The following is a 20,535-nucleotide window of genomic DNA, read 5'->3' on the forward strand; positions in this document are numbered from 1 at the left end:
GTTATAAGCCGCCTTACTCAGTCTCAGGTGCTGTGACCTGGTTATGATTGTTTAAAGGCAAATTGCGAAAGCGAACTATATGAGCACGGAAACATCAAGTCAGTAGTCCTTGTTCATAAGACAGGCAAGTGTCACATAGCTGTAACTAATAGTATAAGTATATTTTCTTTAAACCTTTATTGATTTACAACGACCGTTTTGGTTGCAAGGCCAATGCACTGACATCGTCATCTCCCCGTCCTCTGTGCAGATGACAAATTTGTCAAGAAGTTTATTTCTATAAGGCTTTTGGTGCAAAAGATTTATGGCACGTTGACCAGGCAAAGCACGGGATATTTTCATCTATTTTTAAAGATTACGTAACTGTGATTCATTAGATTCCTAATCATCGTGCCAAATTCAATGATTGTAAAAGGACTGTGTCCACATTTGACATTAAACATTGATCTAGCCTAGATACTACCATACTTAAAAGAGCGCACAATTTTTTGCCGTGTCAAAAGTTTCATCCGTTAAGTCGTTGTCAAGGATTTTGCAGACTGTTGCATAACCGTGCGACACATAAATCAGAGCTTCAAACGCACTGCGGTAAGATGTGTGCGAATGTGGAAAGTTCCAGGATAGGACTTCTGCGCAGAATCACAGACGTGGCCCAGAAACTACTTCAAACATTTGATCACCCAAAAAAACGGCAACCTAAAAAGTCAATGTTCGCGTGAACTCTTTGATACCCTATACACATCTAATTACACCTTAAAGTAACGACGTTAGACAAGTTTTCAAAACATATATTCGGCTCGTGTACAAAAAAAAACTAGGTATAACTGTATGTACTTGTATGGCGCTTCATGAAATGTTACAATGTAATAATTTGTTCCGTACAGCAATAAACACATCCTGCACCCGACATAACGTGTAATGTAAAGATCCTATTTTAGGACAGGACCTTATGGCAGTCATGGTGTCACCTCTCTGAGGATGAACTGAAATGAACTACACTTAATTAGTTAAGGTGACTAGATAGGTGGCAATGCTGAAGAGGGTAATAAGGATGACCTGCAAGATGCACATGAAAGCTTGTGAATTACACAGTTTAAACAATAAAATACGATAGAGATATGTGTCTTATTTGATTATTTAAATGATTTCCCATAGTTTTGACATTGTCAGCAAAATTGTGGCTTCATATTGCAAAGACTCGCTGTGTCAGACAATACAGTAGAAATAACACAGATATAATTTTAAGATGATGGGAAAATATTATGTCAAGATCCTAGTTAAGGACAAGACCTTATGACAGTCATGGTGTCACCACTCTGAGGATGAACTGAATTGAACTAGTTAAGATTGCTGAAAAAGGCAGCAGCGCTCAAGACGATTACATGACCTATTTAACTTCACAGAGCCTTAAGCCAGAATTTGCGGTTCGCCGTGGGGTCACTTTCATAAACTCAATTCTAATTGTAGACGTAAAGACATAGTTTGAATATGTTCATGATTGGAATGGTCTTGGCTGTCACACTGATCCACATGTGATATTTGATTGCCCCACATACCCGAGCTGCGGTATGCTTTGTAAATCGTCCTAGTCGGCGTCTGACTGGACCACATCAGCCAATGATCTGTGTCTGCGATTTAGGTCATTTCTGGTGGCTTCTTAGGCACTTATGTGCACAGGAACCCCTTCTGTCCCTGTACACATCACCCAACCAATGATACGCCTTCATGAGTAAGAGATTGATAGGACGTGATTACACTGATGAACTTAAACGCACTTCGAAGGCTACAAGGCTTTAACCGCATGTCCGTATAGCTCAGAATCCACCGTCTCTGTGGTAAGACTGCCCCGTTCGAATCCAACACGAGCACAGCATGGCGGCCCTGTTGGCGACTCGCGCAGCTGAGAAGAAACAGCTCTCCATCCTGAACGGCCGCTTCGCCTCCTACATCGAGAATGTGCAAGCCCTGAACCAGAGCAATGCTGCCCTGGAGAGTCAGCTGCAGGCCGTCCAGGCCAAAGCCTCCCCCGTAGACAAGGGGAAGTACGAGGGGATGCTGAGGGCGCTGCGCGCTCAGGTGGACGGGCTGTCGCAGCAGAAGGCTCAGGTGGAAGCTGAAAGGAACAGCTGGCAGGCACAGGCAGAGGAATGGCAGGGGAAGTACGTTGATAAATATGATATTGCTTTCAAATATGAAGACAGCTTTTGACTATGTTCAGGCCCCTTTCTACCAGAAGGCTAACTATCCTTTCATGTAATGTCAGCTTCAACAAAACTGCTTTGTTTGCTTGTTCGTTTGATCGATTGGCTGTTTAGTTGCTTGTTTGTTTGTTTGTTTGCTTAGTTGGTTGGTTGGTTGGTTGGTTGGTTGGTTGGTTGGTTGGTTGGTTGGTTGGTTGGTTGGTTGGTTGGTTGGTTGGTTGGTTGGTTGGTTGGTTGGTTGGTTGGTTGGTTGGTTGGTTGGTTGGTTGGTTGGATGGTTGGTTGGTTGGTTGATTGATTGGTTGGTTGGTTGGTTGGTTGGTTGGTTGGTTGGTTGGTTGGTTGGTTGGTTGGTTGGTTGGTTGGTTGTTGGTCGGTCTGTCGCTCGGTTGGTCGCTCGGTCGGTCGCTCGGTTAGTTGGTTGGTTAGTTGGTAGTTCGGTCGGTCGGTTGGTTGTTTGGTTAATTGGTCGTTCGATCGGCTGGTTGGTTGGTTGGTTGGTTGGTTGGTTGGTTGGTTGGTTGGTTGGTTGGTTGGTTGCTCGATTGAATGAAAGTAAACAAATCTGGTATATCAAATTTACCTAGCATGCATGGTTCTCCTGTTTGACAGGTGCGAAGAGCAGTATTCGGTGCGATCCCAGCTGAAGGCCGAAATCGAGAAGAACAAAACGGCAAGTCTTTATCATTTGCTTCTTTTCATGCAATGTCATCAACAGAAAATGTTAAGTGTGTTTACTCAGATCAACCTGTTCTAATTCAAACAGGGACAGTTGCACTTGAAGTCGACTTATGCTTCGTCTGTTTAGATAAGGAGAATCTGTTTAGGTAAGATTATTAGGACAAGTCAAGATATTTGCACCGTTGAATTGAGTGTAACATTGTAACAACAAAAATACTCACAGTGGATAGTATGTTCCTTCAATTAAAAGTGGAGTGACCCTCTAAGAAATGTTTGCTTATGATAAGATCATTTCGCTTTACCATAAAACAGCTTGCAATGTTTTAGGCACTGGAAATCATCAACGCTGCGCGTTCGGGCTTCGAGAGCAGGCTGGTGGCCGCGCAGGGAGAGATCGAGGCCGTGAATAAGAATAACTCTGCGGTAAGTACGTCTGCCTGTCTGTCCGTCTGTGATGACGATCATTTAGTTGCAAAAATAGAAAACAATCGTAAGCCTTTGCTTATCAATAAACCGTACATCAAATCCATTCCTCGTCAGATGATCAAGCTACGCATCGACGGCTTCTTTCATTAGTAATTAGACTGTACCCAAAAGACCTTACCAAGCACACAATACAGTTACTCATAGCCAATTTTAGTAATAAAACACAATATAAGTCTACTCCGTAAATGATACATTATCTTACGTATATAATAGATATGAATGGAAATGTACTCTTCCTATGAATTTACACATTTGTACAAACCTGCTACCTGTTGTTGCATTTTACAGGGGATAGCAGCTCTGCGGGAAGAGTTGGCCCGGACTGTGACTGCGATAGAGGCAAAGCAGGCGGTGATGACAGGACCGGACCTCAGCAACACCCTGAGGGAGATCCGTGAGCAGTACGAGGTGGTCGGCCAGGCGAACAGGCAGGACGCTGAGGCAAAGTACAGGGAGAAGGTGAGAACAGATAATATTTATTCTGAAAGTTTGTACGGTTAATGTAGCAACCGTAGCAGAAATACAAAAAACGAACGAGAAAACATTGTTTATTTTTTGGGTGCCGTGTGTGCTGGTAACGCAGAGCCCTGGAAATCGGGCAAATTTCGACAACACAAAATGCCGTATATTTTTCTTTTGAAAGGGTATTATGCCCGCCATGTACTTTAGATTAAATGTGAATGTTCCACCGATGATAAATCTTTTCAATATAGCCCTCTACATGACGACAATTCGCAGAAAATGACGATGTTTGAAGGGCCATTTCCTACCAATCGCTCGCTCCGCTGGCTGGTCGCCGAAGGCGACCTTCTAGTGCTGGTCGCCTTCGGCGACCTTCGGGTGCCTTCGCTCGGAACTCGCCGACGTTCGGCACCCGCTCGGGTGATCCCGAGTACATGTACTTCATTTAGAGCCACACTCGTAACATCATCCAGGAAGTATAAAAGCATGGGAGATCCGACAACAATTCCTTGGCCTACCGCCTATGGTGTAGACGTCCTGAGATTTAACTAGTGTTGCTAGTGCGCTTGCCATTTTGAATATTACTTTGCCCAGATGTTGATCCCAGGTTAACTGCTGGTCCATCAACATCCCTAGTAGCTTAGTCTGCTCAACATGTTCTATCATTTTGCTGCGCATCGAAAGCTGCAAGGCTGGCTTATGTCGATCGGCTGGTTTACGTACTACTAGGCTTCTAATGACTTTAGATTTGGTTGTCAACCAGGTATGGCCATTTAATATACGTGTAGCTATAAATGTCTTTTGGTGTAGCTATATAGCTATATATGTATGTTGAGTTAAATCAAAATGGCAGACTGCTTATGCTAGTTTCATCATCAGCATCTCGAGCACTGCTTTAGTGCTTAGCCCACAACAATGTGGATTACTAGCAGCTGTGCATTACGTAAGTGCATGTGAAAAACAAAGGGGAAAGGACAAGGGCATGGGCAAACAGGACAAGTGATATTACAACACACATATTTACACTATGTACAATGGACGGGGGGCAGCTCAGTGCAGCGAAGCCCGTCCCAGCTCAGTTTTGAACTGGGAGAGGGACTCCGCCTCCACCACACTAGGCTTAAACTAGTTTGAATGATCTAATTAATACTTTTCATTATTATAACATATTACACGATTGGTTTCACCGATGGAAAGAATAGCTTGTGATTACTTGTTATTGCTGCTAAGTGACAGTTTGTATTTGTAACCTAAGTTTGCGGAGATAGCCCTGCAACGGCAGAAGGACAGCGAGGCTCTGGCAGCCGCCAGGGCAGAAGTGGCTGAGTTCCAAAAGAAGATCGACACCCTGAGGGCCGAGGCCGAGTCTATCAGGAGCAAGGTGAGTGAGTGTCCATTACAAGTAGAGGCATGTCTGCACCAATTGAATTTTGCCTGGCGTTTGTCCGTATCTCATGACCCTGTCATCGTGGTGATTAACCGCAATAGTGATCATAAAGCAAACTCATGCGTAATCCTCGGAATGCACTTGTATACCAAGCAGAATATCGCTATGGAAAACGGCATGCAGCAAACGGAGACCCGCATACAGAAGGAGATGGAATCGTACAGGCAGGCCATCGGCAAACGCGAGGCGCAGATCGAGCAGATGAATGTAGAGATGGCACAACATCTCACCAACTACCAGGAGCTGATGAACGTCAAGATGGCGCTCGACATCGAGATAGCCGCTTACAGGAAGCTGTTAGACGGCGAGGAAATCAGGTACAGGCACAGTTTTGCCATGTTTCATGTTGTTATGCAAAAGCCAACATCATATTGATAATTACTAGCCTGTCCAAACGTTTATAAGACTCCCGATTGGTTGGCACAAAGTTGTACATTTACCATGATTCCATTCTAATTTTCTTGTTTCTTTTTCTTTATCTCTTCATAGTTAGTATCTATATAATGTTTCGAGCAATTCAAAGTTAAGGGCAAAATGAAGATTGCCACCTTTTCAGGTTGACATAGCGAAAAACGAAAACGCATTCATGACCTGACTGAAACATGTCTGCACTTGTTTATCCAGTGTATTGTGTTTTTTTTTAGTCAGACCACATTCTAACCACTATTCATTTCTTGATTTGTCCGATAGGCTGTTGGGTCAGGCCCAGACGCCCCAGCCGGTTCAAAAGCCCATAGCGCCCGAGCCGGTTCAGGCGCCCGAGCCGGTTGAGACGGCCCAGGAGCCCGAGCCAGTGGAAGCACCAGTGGAGGAAGACGAGTAGGCCACGCCATGCGAGGGAGTTAAGACATGAGATATTATAGTTAAGACATGGGCTACTATTTCATATCGAATACTAGTATCTAAAAACTTAACATATGGTATAAAAATCATGTGTCACAGTCGTTTGGACTAGTCAAAACTGTCACGCAAGAACCATCCTGTGAAGAAAAAGAGGAGCTAAGTCAACGGAAAGGATGGTGATAATATCAAAGGCATGGAACTAAGTTGCCAGATCTTCTGTAGTGTCTCAACAGTCGAATATTTGGGGGTTAGTGAGATAAATAGGGTATGTATACTTTTGTTTTAAGATGCCATGGGTAGGTGGATGGATATCCACACAGCGCATGTTACATGGCTACACCGGTGAAGGAACTGTAAATGCACCTTGATCGGAAGGTTTTGTAGTATTTTAATCAAAATAGAAGGATTGAACGTAATAAAAGAAAAAAGAAATCAAACTAAATTGTTTCTGAATGGTTCATTGCTCGTGTTTTCTTCTTCAAAACGTAGACTCAATGTCTTCTTTAGCGAAATGCAAAAGTACAGTTTCATGTCACTAGTGAAAAAAGGACTAGTTGATACTATGGTGTTGATACCTTGGTTGCTATACAATGGCAGGAAAGATTGATTTGATACCTTAGACGCGAAATGTTTCTTTGGCTCAAAGTTTATTCCACATTTCATTATCAGAATCTGGTAAACCCAGATCGCCGAAATATGTATCGGTTAGCCGACAATGATGTCATTCGGCATGTCTATATCCACGACCATCGTCCCGTCTCCAGGTGACAGGTAGAAGGTCTTGGTGGCCGCCACCTGGCCGTGTAACTTCACCTTGACCTCGTAGTTTCCATGGAAACCACGGAACTTGAACTCCTGCCCAGCTGACGTGATGGTGCCCTGATGCAGGGACAGGTTGGTACGCCAGTCGGTGAAGACAAGCTGCCTCCAGCGCCGACCTGCCTCGTTGGCCTGTTGCATGAGGAGACATACAATTACGATGAATTAAAACTGTATTTTCGGCATACCGTCGATTAGCATATGCTGCAGTCAAAAATGGTTATTTTCCAAAACATCCAAAGACGATGCAACTATATTTACGCAACTTGACAGGGCTTATCCTTTTGCCTGTATCACCCCTAGTTCTTCTTGCCTGCGCATGCGAGATAGATCAACACAATATAAACGGCGTATTCAAGACAAAGTTTTGGTACAGCAAAGACTTGGACATATATAATCAGCTAGTGAACTAGGTTTTAGTCATTCTATTTGTGTCATTTAGTATCCCACCTGCACGTTATCGCCATTGGCCAGAGCACACTGCGGGTTGTAGTGCGCCCCGTCCCAGTACCCCCACAGGAGGACTCCCTCCACGGCAGGGTGGCTGAAGGCGACCCGCATGGCGTCTTCGTAACCCCCCGCCCTCTCCAGCTCGTCTGGTTCCTCTACTGTCAGCTCTGTCACCCAGATGGGCAGGCTCGGAGTGGCCAAGAGGTCCAGACGACTCTACAAAGGGAAATGAAACCTTCAGTTTATTCAAGCAATCGGCCTGCATTAGCAACCAGCAATAATATGTGACTCCATATGTAAAACTAGTTTTTTCTCTTTACTCGGTATACATGGCTAGTCCTATGGTCTCCTATCGACATATTTCAAAATCTACTAGTCTTTGATGCTAATCATCGTTGACATAATTTTCTTTTTTGACAAATTGGCTGCCCTCTATAATATCAAAAGATATGTGAATCGTAACATCATCTCGACGCTCTTACATGAGAAAGTATACAGTTGGCTTAGTCAAGAACAGAGTTTTTATATATATGCTATGTGATTATGCATATGGTGTTTTTTTTTCAAACCTTAAGAAGAGCCGGGTCCGGACGCCCTGTGAAGTGTCCTTGGACCCCCATCCCGTCGACTGGAGCTCCGTTAGCGAGGAACTCCTCAGCCTGGTGTACGTACGCCTGTAGGAAGACATATCAATATTTACCTCCTTCATGTACCACTGCTTCAGCTAATCAACGTTGATTAAAGAGTAAATAATAAATGTATTCTTGGCAATCCATTCCTCTAAATATGCATTAGACTAGATTCAATTTAAACATTTGCCATGTGACTGTCGTTGTCATATAAGCCTGTCTAGCAATAGCCAAAGCTGTATGGATAATATTAACTGGGATTATAGCATTGTATTTACTGAAGGAGGCCATATAATGTAAAGGTTCTATAGAGTTCTTATGTGAACAACGAGAATGTGTAACGCCGTGACTTAAAATGACTACAAAATGCTTTTAGTTAAAAATAAAAGCTCAGACCAAAGGTTCCAATGACGAGAACATGTTCTACAATGTTATAGACCAGCTCCACCGACCTGTGTCATTGTCCCACTGTTGATGACGCCATAGTCGTTCAGGAAGAGTTTGGCGCCAGGATCCTTCTCCTTCACCTTCTGGAACATGTCGTACCGGATCTGCGGGTTTCCGGTTCTCTCCACGAAGTAGTTTCCGTGCAGCATCTCGTTGTTCACGTCCCAATGCTGCAGTCTGGCCCGGTAAGAAGAAAGAAAAGGTCGCTTACTAATCGGGTAATGCAACATTCTGATAATATAATGTAGCAGACACGATTCGACCCAGGACCCGGACCTCTGGGATCTTGGCCAAACACCCTGCAGTTACGCCGTACGACCACACTTGATAGAAATCACAGATAGATAAAGAGATAAACGAAGCTTCATGCTCCTTCAATATGCAGTGCTTCTAAGATCATCACGATCTGATAATTACTTTCATCTCTTTAAGAAAATCAATAACACACTAAATTTGTGTTAATTCCATTAAATATCATAAATATTGTTGAAACGTTGAAATTACAAAGATTACCTGCCAGCATATCGACCGACGACGTCATCCACCCTTTTCCAACACTTCTGCTCCAGCTCTGACCCGGAGTACGCGTGCAGCCAGGTGGGAACATGGGAGACCCCGGCTCCCCAGAACACGCAGTGGCCACGCATTGGTATCCTGCAAATGCATTATATGTTTAGGATATGGTTGCAATAAACATGAAATTATGACTGATTCGTTTTTTTTAAAACTATTTCTCATCTAATAACCCATAGCGTCATCGGCGGATGGCATACAGCTTGTACATACATCCCTCACTCCAAATGGCAAGTTACAAACTATCAGTCGACTAACAATGGTACACAATTACCATGTACAGGTCATCATAATTGTTCGCTCCTGGTAAATAGATAAGACAAAACATGAAAAATCTTATATCATGACTTTGATATTTATAACACACCCTTGACTTTCAAGTAGTTGGATCGCTGCATCTGCCAGGTCGAATCTCAGCTGACCCTGTGATAGAATGTGTTCATTTTCAAAATGGCTAGAGACAGTGCAGCACACACAGAGGTTGTGGAATGTGTTTTTCTACAAAATTTAGAGCCGCAGAAAGATGGATATGATTCATTGATCAAGCAATTGAATGTTAGTTTAACTCTGGGATTGGGTCATTGCAGTCTACTGGATATGAAATGGACAAGTATACTTAGCACCTTCTTCCAAACTCAACCCTTTACTTGCCTCATTCCTTTCGTTCTGCCTCCATTTGAGGTCGTTCTCCAAAACGGCCCACTCGAAGTTGTCGAAGAAGAAGTCTGTGTAGAGGCTGTTGCTGGGCATCTCCGAGGCACGGACGGCCGTGCCGAAGGCAAAGTGGGATCGGGTCTGAGCTATCTACAGCAGAACAAAGCGACATCAGAGGTTATTTCAAGGAACGTGCCATGTATTAAGATTGCAAAGTTCACGAGCATGGCCAAACATTGAAAGGGTTCTATATGCAACAATGATGATGTAGCGGACACTCTGCTGAAAGTATCTCTTCGATAACCCCATGATGCTATGTTTGGCAAAAACTATTCAACCCCTACTGGAGATTCCAATACTCTAAGTACACATCCTACCTCTACTGTGATGCCATGAGGGTTTGGTGTGTTGATCCTGTAAAGAAAAACACAATATGTTTATTAGGGGTGTGTGAATTTCACTTCAGATAACCTTTGACTAATTCTCAACTGACGCATCACGTACGTGTTTAGAGTCCCGTGTCCATGGCAGTTGGGTCAAATAGATAAGGAGGAGCATTATTCGTTTTAGTATATTTTAGTCTGTGTACAATTTAACTTCTCCATGAACGTGCATGTATATACGTATAACTAGGAATGTCAAAGCTTTTACAACTACAGAGAGAATAAATAGTACCGTTTCATACACAAACGTACCTCAGTTTGACGTCCCTTTTACGGATCTGCTCTATCCGTGCGTCTGCCTCGGCCCTCCACTCGGTGGGGGACGCGAACTCCTTAAAGGAAGCGTCGTCCACAAGGAAGCGGATCTCACCCGGAGGTCCCTCCAGGAACAACCGGATGTTACTCACGGTGGTCCCATAGTCTAAAATAGATTCAATCAGTTTTTCTTTAGTAAAAAGACCGAGACAATGTTTCCTAGAAACATATACACTTCCTTTTGAATACTTAAAAACACACATATTTCAAATGTAACATTGGCTGATTCCGTACATAAAATAAATAACGCTTACAAAATTAATTAATATAGAATTCACTTCTCTGACCTTTTTCAAATTGATATAACCATAAGCATATATCATATAACCTGAACGGAAGTGTTATGCCGTCAAAAGTGACGGGCAGTCGGAAATGGACCTAGCAACGATACTGTCGATATTGCTTAGTTATGATGCTGTCCAGCTATATTTTCCTGACAATGAAGCCGATCTCTAGTCAGATGCATTTGGCTTGGGCACGTCAAATGTTTATTAGTACCGCTCACCCGGTATAGTGTAGTCCCCACTAAGCTTCTTCCAGCCATCTTGAGCAGATACCCAGCTTCCAGCAACATGTAGCCAAACGTCAGAAGTTCCATCTAGGAAAAAGGGCGATTGTAAGATTATTAGAACAGCATCTTCTTAATAGACTAGTTCTACACTTCACCTATGTGAACATTCAAGCGTTTCAAACGGTGAAACGCCGTTTTAGACGCGCGTCCCTAGCCCGTCCGGAGGCGTCTCAGATTGCAGACGGTTTGAAACGGGCTTAAACGCTCTCAGACGCCTTTGGACGCCCATGGACGGCGTCCGAAGAGTTTTAGACGCTTGCATTTATCAATCTCAATTCGATTATGTCTACACAAAAACTCAAAATCTTCGCTAGTAAGCTAGTTAAAATTGATTACGTTGAAAGTTTAAGTAAGAAGTCAATAAACTACAGGCCTTCATTCCATTCGACGGCAAAGCTGAACTATTACATATTTTGAAAATGTATATATATGTGACTGAAAGAAAGCACTTGATACGTTTAAAGACTTGCTTTGCATCTAATATGAAATTCGTTGAGCCATCTGTCAAATCTTAAGTCGCAGCGTAGTTGCAGCGAGCTCGTAGCTCTAGCAGAATGGGATTATAGGAGAAACTCAAGAACGACAAAGACGAGGCCAATCGCCTTCTCACCAGAAAACGTCACGTGCAGTTTCGCCATCAGCTGGTAGGGGGTGCTGCCGCCATCCAGAAACTTGACCTGGATGCTGAACTGGTAGCTATGTCCGCCCTTGACCTTTGACCCCCAGGCCAAGTTTTGGGATGGACCGGCCCACGATGCACTCCTGTTGAACATAAGCAAGTTAATTCGAGGAAGGTGCCCTCTTACTGCAAGAATCTATCTTGTGTCCTTAGTACATGTTTAAATGTTATGTACATCAAAACTTTCGTCACCATAAAGATTCACTGTTCTACATTAAATGAAGAGTATAGTACTATAATAAAATTCCATCTGCTTTCACATAAATCTGGTAAATTACGTTATGGAGAAATTAAAGCGTTCGTCAGCAAAAAAAAAAAAATGACTCCCATGAATTTTTGCCTGAATCGCTCAGTCTGGACAACCTATGGTCCATTTCTGACATCACGGGTCCACTAAGTCCCGTATCCGGAGCAACTGGGTCATGTAGCTCAAGATGTCTTAGCGATTCAGTAAAACACTCGTCAATTGCGACCATTTTATCCATGTTGACAAACAGTTCTCCATTTTAACAGCTATAGCCTTCCAGACCCACAGTACCTATCCTGTGCCAGCATACAGGAGGATCCGCTGTAGCTGTCCGCAGTAAAGTAGACCCCGGTACACCCGGAGCACTGCCAGAAGTCCAGCAACGACTCGAACCCTGGGTTAGACAGCAGCTCTGAGCCTGTCTGTTAATTAATTAAAAACAAATTCACATGTGTACATAACACATGGATATCAATACTAGTTATAAAGTGAACCACACAACAAACCGCCCATTAGCTATATGCACATGATATAGTATGTAGGATGCAGTTTCATATATTTATTTATTTATTTATTTATTTCTATTTTCTTACTACTACTCCTCTACAAAATGCAAGTTCAAATCTTTATAAATGAAATAAAACCTACCGCTAAGGTATCGACGGTGCCCACACCCGCCTCAGTCAGAGAAGACCTGTCCACCAGCAGGTCGATCTCGTGCGGAGGTCCCTCCACATACAGGCGCATGGACGTCACCGACCTGTCGTAAACTTGGGGGGGGGGGGGGGGGCGGGGGGGAAGCATGTAAGACGAAGATCGTTTGTAGAAAAATATGTAAGTACTGTTTTACTCAATTGTCAAAAAGAGATCCGAAGGTTACTGCAGGGTTATGAGTAACATTGTAACTGTAATACCATCACTTCTCAACAGCGGGGTCTAACTGACCCAATGGCACTAGGAGAAGTAGGGGTTATGAAGGCTGCTCGAGGAATACCTAACCCAACAGTCGAAAGAGAAAAGTCGTGTAAAGTGCCTCTCACAAGAGCACAGGATCGGCGACAGGAGCACCCAAGTCCAAACACCCTGCTCCAAACGACATGGCATTAGCCATTGCTACATTCTATCGGCCAATCCTTGACAGACAGGTCGTTATTTTGGCCGAACTAACCTGGTACAGTCCATGTCGCGGCGATCTGTTTCCAGCCATCTGTCTGACTCACAGCACTGAGCGTCGCGATCTGTCGGTGGATGGTCTCCCCGTCTGTGGGAATGAGATAAAATACGCTTCATATGTAAATACTGCAGCTACGTTCATTACATTTCACCATCTGGAATGGAAAAGCAGAAGGCATGTCATCGGTGGTATCACAAAAGATCTTGTTCTAGTAATCATTAGTTTTTGACATCAATCGATCACAAAGATTGGATTTATGCGTATAGGGACAAGGCTCATCATTTGGACACAAACTTCCATGAAGTAAGTTTGGTGTTTGTGGCGAGGGCTGTGGTGTTGGACTTTTTCACAATGCAACATTGTCTCCAATGTCGATCTCTATAACCTGAAAATATTGCTGTTTCCTTAGGCTAATCAATTAAAAGGATATTAAATTATAGCTGTGAAAACATAGACAAAATAGTACCCCAGAAGATAATGAGGGCAATGCTAATATGATAGAAAAATGGCAGTAAAGCGTCTATTGCGTCGATTTTGAAGTATTCTATTCTAATTTGTCAGGTCGTTCGGACTGAAGCGTCAATATCTATGCTCACCAGAAAATGTTGTTTGCACGGTGACTTTGACCGGATGTTTGACGTCACCGCCCGCCATCAGCTGCAGGTAGATCTGGAAGTCGTACGTCCGGTCAGACGTGACGTCACTTCCGTACGCCAGGTCGTACGAAGGCCCAGACCAGGCACCCCGTCTTGTAAACAAGCAAGCAAATAATCAAATATCGTATCCGCTACTGTTTGCCTTTGCAACGCGTATCTCCAGCGACCGCTCAGCTACTGCTCAGTGACTGTTCAGCGACCAAACATTTGACAGTTTACTAACGAATTGCATATGTAAGAATAATGTGCTTTCCATGGAGCTCATATTTTTTTCTTGTCGTTCAAATCATATTTTTATACATACCGTGCACCATATTCTGAAAAATCTAATTTTGGTCGCTCGGTGATAGCTGTCTAGTAGATAGGGGGGGTGTATAATAGGCTGTATGACAGGCCTGCATTGTTTATCATCACATAAACATTTAATTTTTCTTCTTATTATAGGGAACTTCGTAACGCGCCGCTGGTGTAGTGGTATCATGCAAGATTCCCATTCTTGCGACCCGGGTTCGATTCCCGGGCGGCGCACATCTTTTTGGCTCTTTTCTTCTATAATCTCTTGTGACCATCATTACATGTTTTTAGACAGTTGTGAAGTCGAAAATTATGCTTAGTACGAACTAATTCAAGAGTCATCTATCCGACGAACTGCAAGTAATTTCGCAATTTTATGACGATATGGGTTTGATATACCTTGCACGTTTGCGTATCTCTGTTATTTTGCTACCTGCAGCTAGGTCTAGAGGTATGGACGTTTCTAAACATTAACAGCAAGAATAAGAAAATGATGAAAAAGGTAGCTGCCTGAAAGTTTAACTATATATTATCAGTTATTCTTTAGCTGTCTGTGTACAATATTAAACAATGTTGTGAACGGCCATCTGTTCAACCTTGCACTGTGTAAATAATATTTGTTACATTTCTGCATCGGGCTAGCCGACTCGAATCTAATGCTGATGTAGAACGTTAAGTAATGTAAAGTAAACTTGATACTGGCTGATATTGTATAGTATTTGAGAATGTTGCATAATTGCCTTGTTTGCCTGCTGTGTTTTTGTCTTTACTAACCTCTGAGTTGCCCGCATACTCACAGCCCCCTCCACCTTGTCATTCCCGTACTGTTCTCCCGTGCAGCTAGAGCAGTACCAGTTGTCAGGGCCAAGCGGAGCCTCAAAACCGGCATTACGGAATATTTCTCCGGTAACGCCACACAGGCAAAGTGCTGTCAATAGGGCCGTGATGATGAGGACACACAGCGCGCGGGACATGCTTGCGGTAATATCGGTTGAACCCGCGAGTAACGCTACCCGGTTCAAATGGTACTTTGCACAAGATGGTGTCGTCGTTGGCAAAGTGAAATAAGATTGCTGGTCCCCGTAGTCACTCAGATGACCTTGTCACGTTCGATAACATACGCAAAATCAGCCTGAACAAAATGATCGGGCTGACGTCACACACTGCGCGACACATGCTTTCTCGGACTCTGACTAAAACAGTCGACCCCGCAAAACACACGTACCCTTACTTGGTTCAAATGCTACTGTCCACAAAGTGCAGGTATTGGCAAATTAGAATAAAACGGCTGGACCCCGTGGTTAATGTTTGCTTGCCTTTATCTGCGGGTAACCTATATTCGTTGTTTAAAAAGAAAAATTAAGTATGATAGTCAAGGAATGGTGGTTTCGATGGTTGTAATATTTTTAGGATGATTGGAATATTCTCAATGTTTGTTTAAAACCACCTCCTGAGACTTGATATTCCTAAGTACTTTGTTTCTGAAAACAACGGATATAGGTTGCCCCGTGGATAAAGGTGAACTCCTGTAAAATAAAGGTTTGCCTCGTGGCTATGCAATAATCAAGTTCTGTTGAGGTTGGAAAATGGCCTCTCTGCTATTTGTTCTCACAGCACACTTAGTTATATTTCTATGATGATAATTTTTCAACATTTCCTCATTTTTATCATGAATTTTCCACATTCCTTCTCTTTACAGCTGCAACCACCGTGCAAGGTTATTAGCTCAACTGTCGGAATTGGGAATCAAATGATACATATTTTGGTTCTTGGTAAATTCATTTATCCTGTTAAGTTGTTCATTCCACCTTCAAAAAATTGTTTAAGTTTCCGGGGCGGGAGGTCAGTGGGTCAAGGGTTGGTATTACATATTTATATGTCCTTACATAAAGTTTGAATAATTAATGAGTGCCCTAAGACACACAAATTACAAGTTATAACCCAATTAAAACTATCATAATCCTTTTAAAGATATGTCTTTTTTTGTCATAATTCTTTTAGAGATATGTCAAAGTCGCAATAAAGTGACAACATAGAGACATATAGTTCATTGATTTTTTGTACACGTCAGCCAGGCCAATTAGAGTATCTAACAGGGATGTGCAATGATATATAATGATGCAACGATGATAAACTTATGGTATTGGTTCGGATACCATATACAATGCATCATCGAAATCAGTTTTTCTTTACACGTGTACAGGAAGGTGTACATCATTTATATAGCTCATGATAGTATATATTATCATCATCAGAATTAATCAGGGCAAATCTCAAAGGTCAGAAAAGAGATAAAGGTTAACCATTAACTTTCCTGGTGATCTGCTGTACCAGTTGCGTCCTCAGCGGCACAGAACCGGAGCCATGCCGTCCGCTACACTCAGCGCATTGCTCCTGTGGCTAACAGCATGTGTTGTTAGCGCAGAGATCTTCCGTAACGCCGGGTTTGAGTCGCCGCTGGGCCCGGAGAACTGGTCCTGTAGCGGCTGTAACGGACTGCGGGATGGAGACGACAAGGTGGAGGGGACGTACAGTATGCTGGTGTCGGAAAGGTGAGTGGAGCTTTACTTGTCCTCACTCGGACAGACATGGGGTGCCCTTCCCTTTGAGGAACTAGAAGCCGCCAAAGTATGGGCTCCCCAAAAAACAATACATTGAGAATGAGTTAGGGTTAGGGTTAGGGTTAGGATTAGTGTTAGGGTCATCCATCGGATACGACGTAAGTGGTCAGGCTCCTTGTTTGAGAAGTGCCACACCTCACACCTCGAGCACGTTAAAGAACCCACCGCAACCGAAAAGAGTAATCTGAAGAAGGGGGCTTAGGCTTGCCCTAAATGTCTCGTATTTGCACCGAGCGCTGAAGGTACAATGCCCAACATGGGTATTAGTCATCATTTCGGCTTTCTACCCGGCATATCTGCACTTGGACGATAATCAATACATTAATACATCAAAGAAATGTCTCTTGGATTGATGTAAAGCTTAGGAGGTCTTGTGTCACTGTTTAGGATCGCTAAAATATTGAATGCTTAAAAGAACCCACGATACTTATCGAAGATAGAAGGTGTTCTCCCCGGTTGGAGTGAATCAAACCTTACAGTAGTACGATCTTACACAGCCTTTACCTGCTGCGCAAACTTATGTTTTACGATGTCTGTCAGCAAAGACAGCTTTGAAACTACCAGTCGTCTCTACAAAAGTCCAACTGATAATTGTGCCCACTTTACGGTGCGTTGGTCGTTGGATTATGTTACCATTGGCCCATAATGAAGAATCCTATCTGTATTGTCAATTGTGACAATTTTTCGTCATGGCCCTTCAATGGTGACGCTGCTATCTGGAGCAAAGTTCTGTAGACCGATTCCCAGCCACGTGATATGACACGTTACCTTCTTCCAGGGTGGCAGATTGGGCGGGTCCATCTCAGGTCCTGGAGTGGGGGTCAGCTGTGAAGGATGGACGTAGCTACGCTTTCCGCATCTTTGTTAAACTTCTGGATGGCGGTACTACACCCTACCAGGTTAAAGCTACCATGAACATGAAGATGAAAGGTTAGTCCATGTAAAACGGATTTCTTAAGACTGCTTATCTAAGGGGTATGTCGCTGGAATACAGTGCGTTGGCGGTGTCGCTGCGTTCTAAATGAAATATGTGTTATACTTGACGTTTTAATGCGAATATCGTGCAAAATGTACAAGTGTTACTATAAAAAACAAAGCACACACAGTGTACATTCGTTGAGATTCGTTGTTTTCCAAATTCGTTGAGCGCTGAAATCGCACGGCGGCCGCAGCGACGCCGCCAACGTGCCGCTAGCTTCAGTAAGATACCCTTGACACGTAGAGGTGAAGGTCAATGATTCGCGGTAGCTTCTACGCCACAAGTCAATCATAAACTCTCTGTAGTCAACTTTAATTGATTACTAACGTTACATGTAAATCAATGTTGATGACAAACACTCTGGTGACCAAATTCAATTATTAAGTTTTTGATTTGACTTTACAAAATATTGGTCTTGTTCCTCTGTAAAACCATTATATTTTGTGTCGTTTTTTGTTTTGTTTGGGACGGTATTGTAGATAGTAGAAGCCTTCCATTGTTGTTTGGGTAGAAAAAAATCTGCCTGGTCCAGAATAAAACTTCATCTGAGTTCGCAAATTACATCGTAGAGAATCTAAACCTCTTACCCGCTTAAAATGGGGCACACTGACCTTCTCTTAACCGAGAGGGCCTCGTGTGATATTGATTTTGAAAGAGCATTCGACTTCCTACCGAAGTCACATGTGCATAAAATGTCATGTCTAGAGCATGTGGCCCCATTTTTAGCTGGTAAGCAGTTTATCATATTTCTCCATAAAAATCTCCCCTGTTCCTCAGACGGTAGTGAAGTCCACCTGATGATGTTCAGTACCAACATGACCGCTCAGGACGGCTGGAGGAGGATGTATGGAGACATCACCGTGCCAGGTGGGTAAGCTTGCTACTTTTGATAGAATGTTTTATGTCATTAGTTTTTATTTGCTTATTTCTTATAGCCTGTTTTAAGTTTATATTAGCTTATTTAGATAATATATTCTACCTACTTTTGACATATCTATGCACTGGTACTGGGACGAGTAAACATTCTGTTTAATTTGCATAAAACGGATGGGGGTTTACCTATTCGTAGAGTAACTCCCATTGTCCGTCTGTTTATCAACAAACACCCCAGACACCTACGGTGGTTCAGTGAGCAGGGTTTGGATGCACGTGGCGGGGGCACCGGCCGCTGTCCGCTTCCTGGTGGACGGCGCTTCGCTGGAGGAGCTGTCCATGAGAGAGAGCTGGAGGGCTGAGGCGGACGCACGGATAGAACAGATCCGCAAGAGGGACGTCATTCTCAGGTAAGGCCTAAGTTATATTTTCAAGCTGGGGCCCTGCCTAATATAAAAAAGAAACTCAAACTACACAATACGTATGAATAGTCGTGGGATTATATTACAGTTAAACTATTTCAATAATGACTTCTACCAACGCGCAAGGAGTACAAGCTCTACCTTTTTTTCTTTTAGATAACGCACTGAATGGCCAGCGATGTGTGCCCATGATGTGTTGTTTCTACACCATGACACCAATATACTAATAGTCATTATTGATTATAGAATCTTTCTCATAATGAAATTTGTTGCTTAATGCATTTTGCAGGGTGAACACTGACAGTCCAGAAAGTATTGAAGTTGAGGTATGAAAATTATTACTACAATATTTTTTTTATATACTACATTTTTCACCGCAAACTTATGTTTAAGATTCTGTTGCTCATCGATTTAATATTTTCAGTCACTGTTCTGTAGAAATTCCGATTTAAGTACAGTAACGCAGCCTGCTTTGCAGGTAGCCCAAACCAAGTCTCACTTTGCTTTCGGCTCTGCCGTGAACGCCACAGCGCTGGAGACCAGCGGCCATTACAGGGACTTCTTCTTCAACAACTTCGAGTGGGCCGTCATAGAGAATGGTCTGAAATGGCAGCAGACTGATCCGTACCCGTTTGTGGTGAGGTTTGATTATGATATCGTACAACGGACATATGGGTTGTACCACTTAGCACAACGGGAAGGGCTATGGGACAATAAAGAGTAATTTGTTCCGCTCAAAGAATCTTTTTGCTGTCTATTTTAATCAATTCTTATGCTCTTACACATTGGTTCTTTAGAGATGAATAATAAAACTCCTCCGGTACTAAGAAGAGAAATAATAATATTCGTATTCCTTGTTTCAGTTTCATAGTTGGCCTGACACTGCCATCAAAATGTTGGAGAGTCAGGGGTTTGTTGGCACATTATTATATTCATTATGCTCTTTGATAGAAAACATTCAATGATTTCTTTTTTAAATGACATTGAAATTAAGTAGAACATTAAGCTGTCTAATTTCAGCCTGTATATTTTTCAGCGTACCTATACGTGGTCACTGTATTTTCTGGGCGAAGCCCGAACACGTGCCAAAGTGGCTAGGTTGGGTAGACTGGATCTGGGATGGCGTCGTTACACACATGTGCCGGCAAAGGGTTGACGACGTCGTGGGCCGTTATGCTGAAAGGTAAATGGTGTATCTGCCATTCACATTTGGAACAATCTGATATGTTTTCACTAGAGTTCTTATCATTTTAACTATTTTCTACTAGAAGGTGATCAGTGAGCGCTGTGCAGTGAGCAAATTGGATTTGTGTGATCCATGAGTTTATGGTTGTAGTATGATCTAAGATCTGTCTCTGTACATTCTGTGTCTATAGCTACTCGCATATAGCCGGTATAACCGCCCGTAAGCGCAGCGCACCAGCTTCGCAGGTATGCAGACGGTGCAGCAGCAGCTGGTTATATTGCACTGAACGACCTGTCACAGCTAACTTTAGCACATCTATCTAAGAGTGTTCTTTAATATTGTAAAAGATAAAAGCACACAAAGCGTTAAACAGCTCTATCTAT

The 20,535-nt window shown here is 43.0% G+C and overlaps 3 protein-coding genes and 1 non-coding gene across 4 annotated transcripts; 3 read left to right on the plus strand and 1 right to left on the minus strand.

The window, feature by feature from the left end:
• Positions 1-1,777: 1,777 nt before the first annotated feature.
• On the plus strand, positions 1,778-6,547 carry LOC118432750 (non-neuronal cytoplasmic intermediate filament protein-like). Its single transcript, XM_035844367.1, has 7 exons — positions 1,778-2,159; positions 2,814-2,874; positions 3,210-3,305; positions 3,657-3,827; positions 5,086-5,211; positions 5,374-5,594; positions 5,968-6,547. The coding sequence occupies exons 1-7, from the start codon at positions 1,873-1,875 to the stop codon at positions 6,098-6,100; spliced, it is 1,095 nt and encodes a 364-aa protein (XP_035700260.1). The 5' UTR covers positions 1,778-1,872; the 3' UTR covers positions 6,101-6,547.
• Positions 6,548-6,748: 201 nt separating this feature from the next.
• On the minus strand, positions 6,749-15,137 carry LOC118432741 (endo-1,4-beta-xylanase 2-like). Its single transcript, XM_035844354.1, has 16 exons — positions 14,846-15,137; positions 13,718-13,869; positions 13,116-13,208; positions 12,596-12,717; positions 12,239-12,369; positions 11,632-11,783; positions 10,956-11,048; positions 10,388-10,556; positions 10,070-10,106; positions 9,690-9,842; positions 9,406-9,461; positions 8,979-9,119; positions 8,471-8,642; positions 7,959-8,063; positions 7,390-7,605; positions 6,749-7,071 (listed from the first exon to the last, which is right to left on the minus strand). Exons 1-16 carry the CDS (start codon positions 15,043-15,045, stop codon positions 6,826-6,828), a joined length of 2,238 nt encoding a protein of 745 aa, XP_035700247.1. The 5' UTR covers positions 15,046-15,137; the 3' UTR covers positions 6,749-6,825.
• Positions 14,235-14,305, plus strand: Trnag-ccc. The gene has a single exon. It is a non-coding gene; the product is annotated as a tRNA-Gly (tRNA).
• Positions 15,138-16,401: 1,264 nt separating the features above from the next.
• On the plus strand, positions 16,402-20,153 carry LOC118409119 (endo-1,4-beta-xylanase 1-like). The gene is made up of 8 exons (XM_035809986.1): positions 16,402-16,623; positions 17,471-17,622; positions 18,449-18,538; positions 18,783-18,954; positions 19,256-19,292; positions 19,445-19,603; positions 19,830-19,876; positions 20,003-20,153. The coding sequence occupies exons 1-8, from the start codon at positions 16,436-16,438 to the stop codon at positions 20,151-20,153; spliced, it is 996 nt and encodes a 331-aa protein (XP_035665879.1). The 5' UTR covers positions 16,402-16,435.
• Positions 20,154-20,535: the final 382 nt, after the last annotated feature.

The sequence above is a fragment of the Branchiostoma floridae genome, chromosome 2 (genome assembly GCF_000003815.2).
Source record: "Branchiostoma floridae strain S238N-H82 chromosome 2, Bfl_VNyyK, whole genome shotgun sequence".
In the NCBI taxonomy this organism is placed as follows: domain Eukaryota; kingdom Metazoa; phylum Chordata; class Leptocardii; order Amphioxiformes; family Branchiostomatidae; genus Branchiostoma; species Branchiostoma floridae.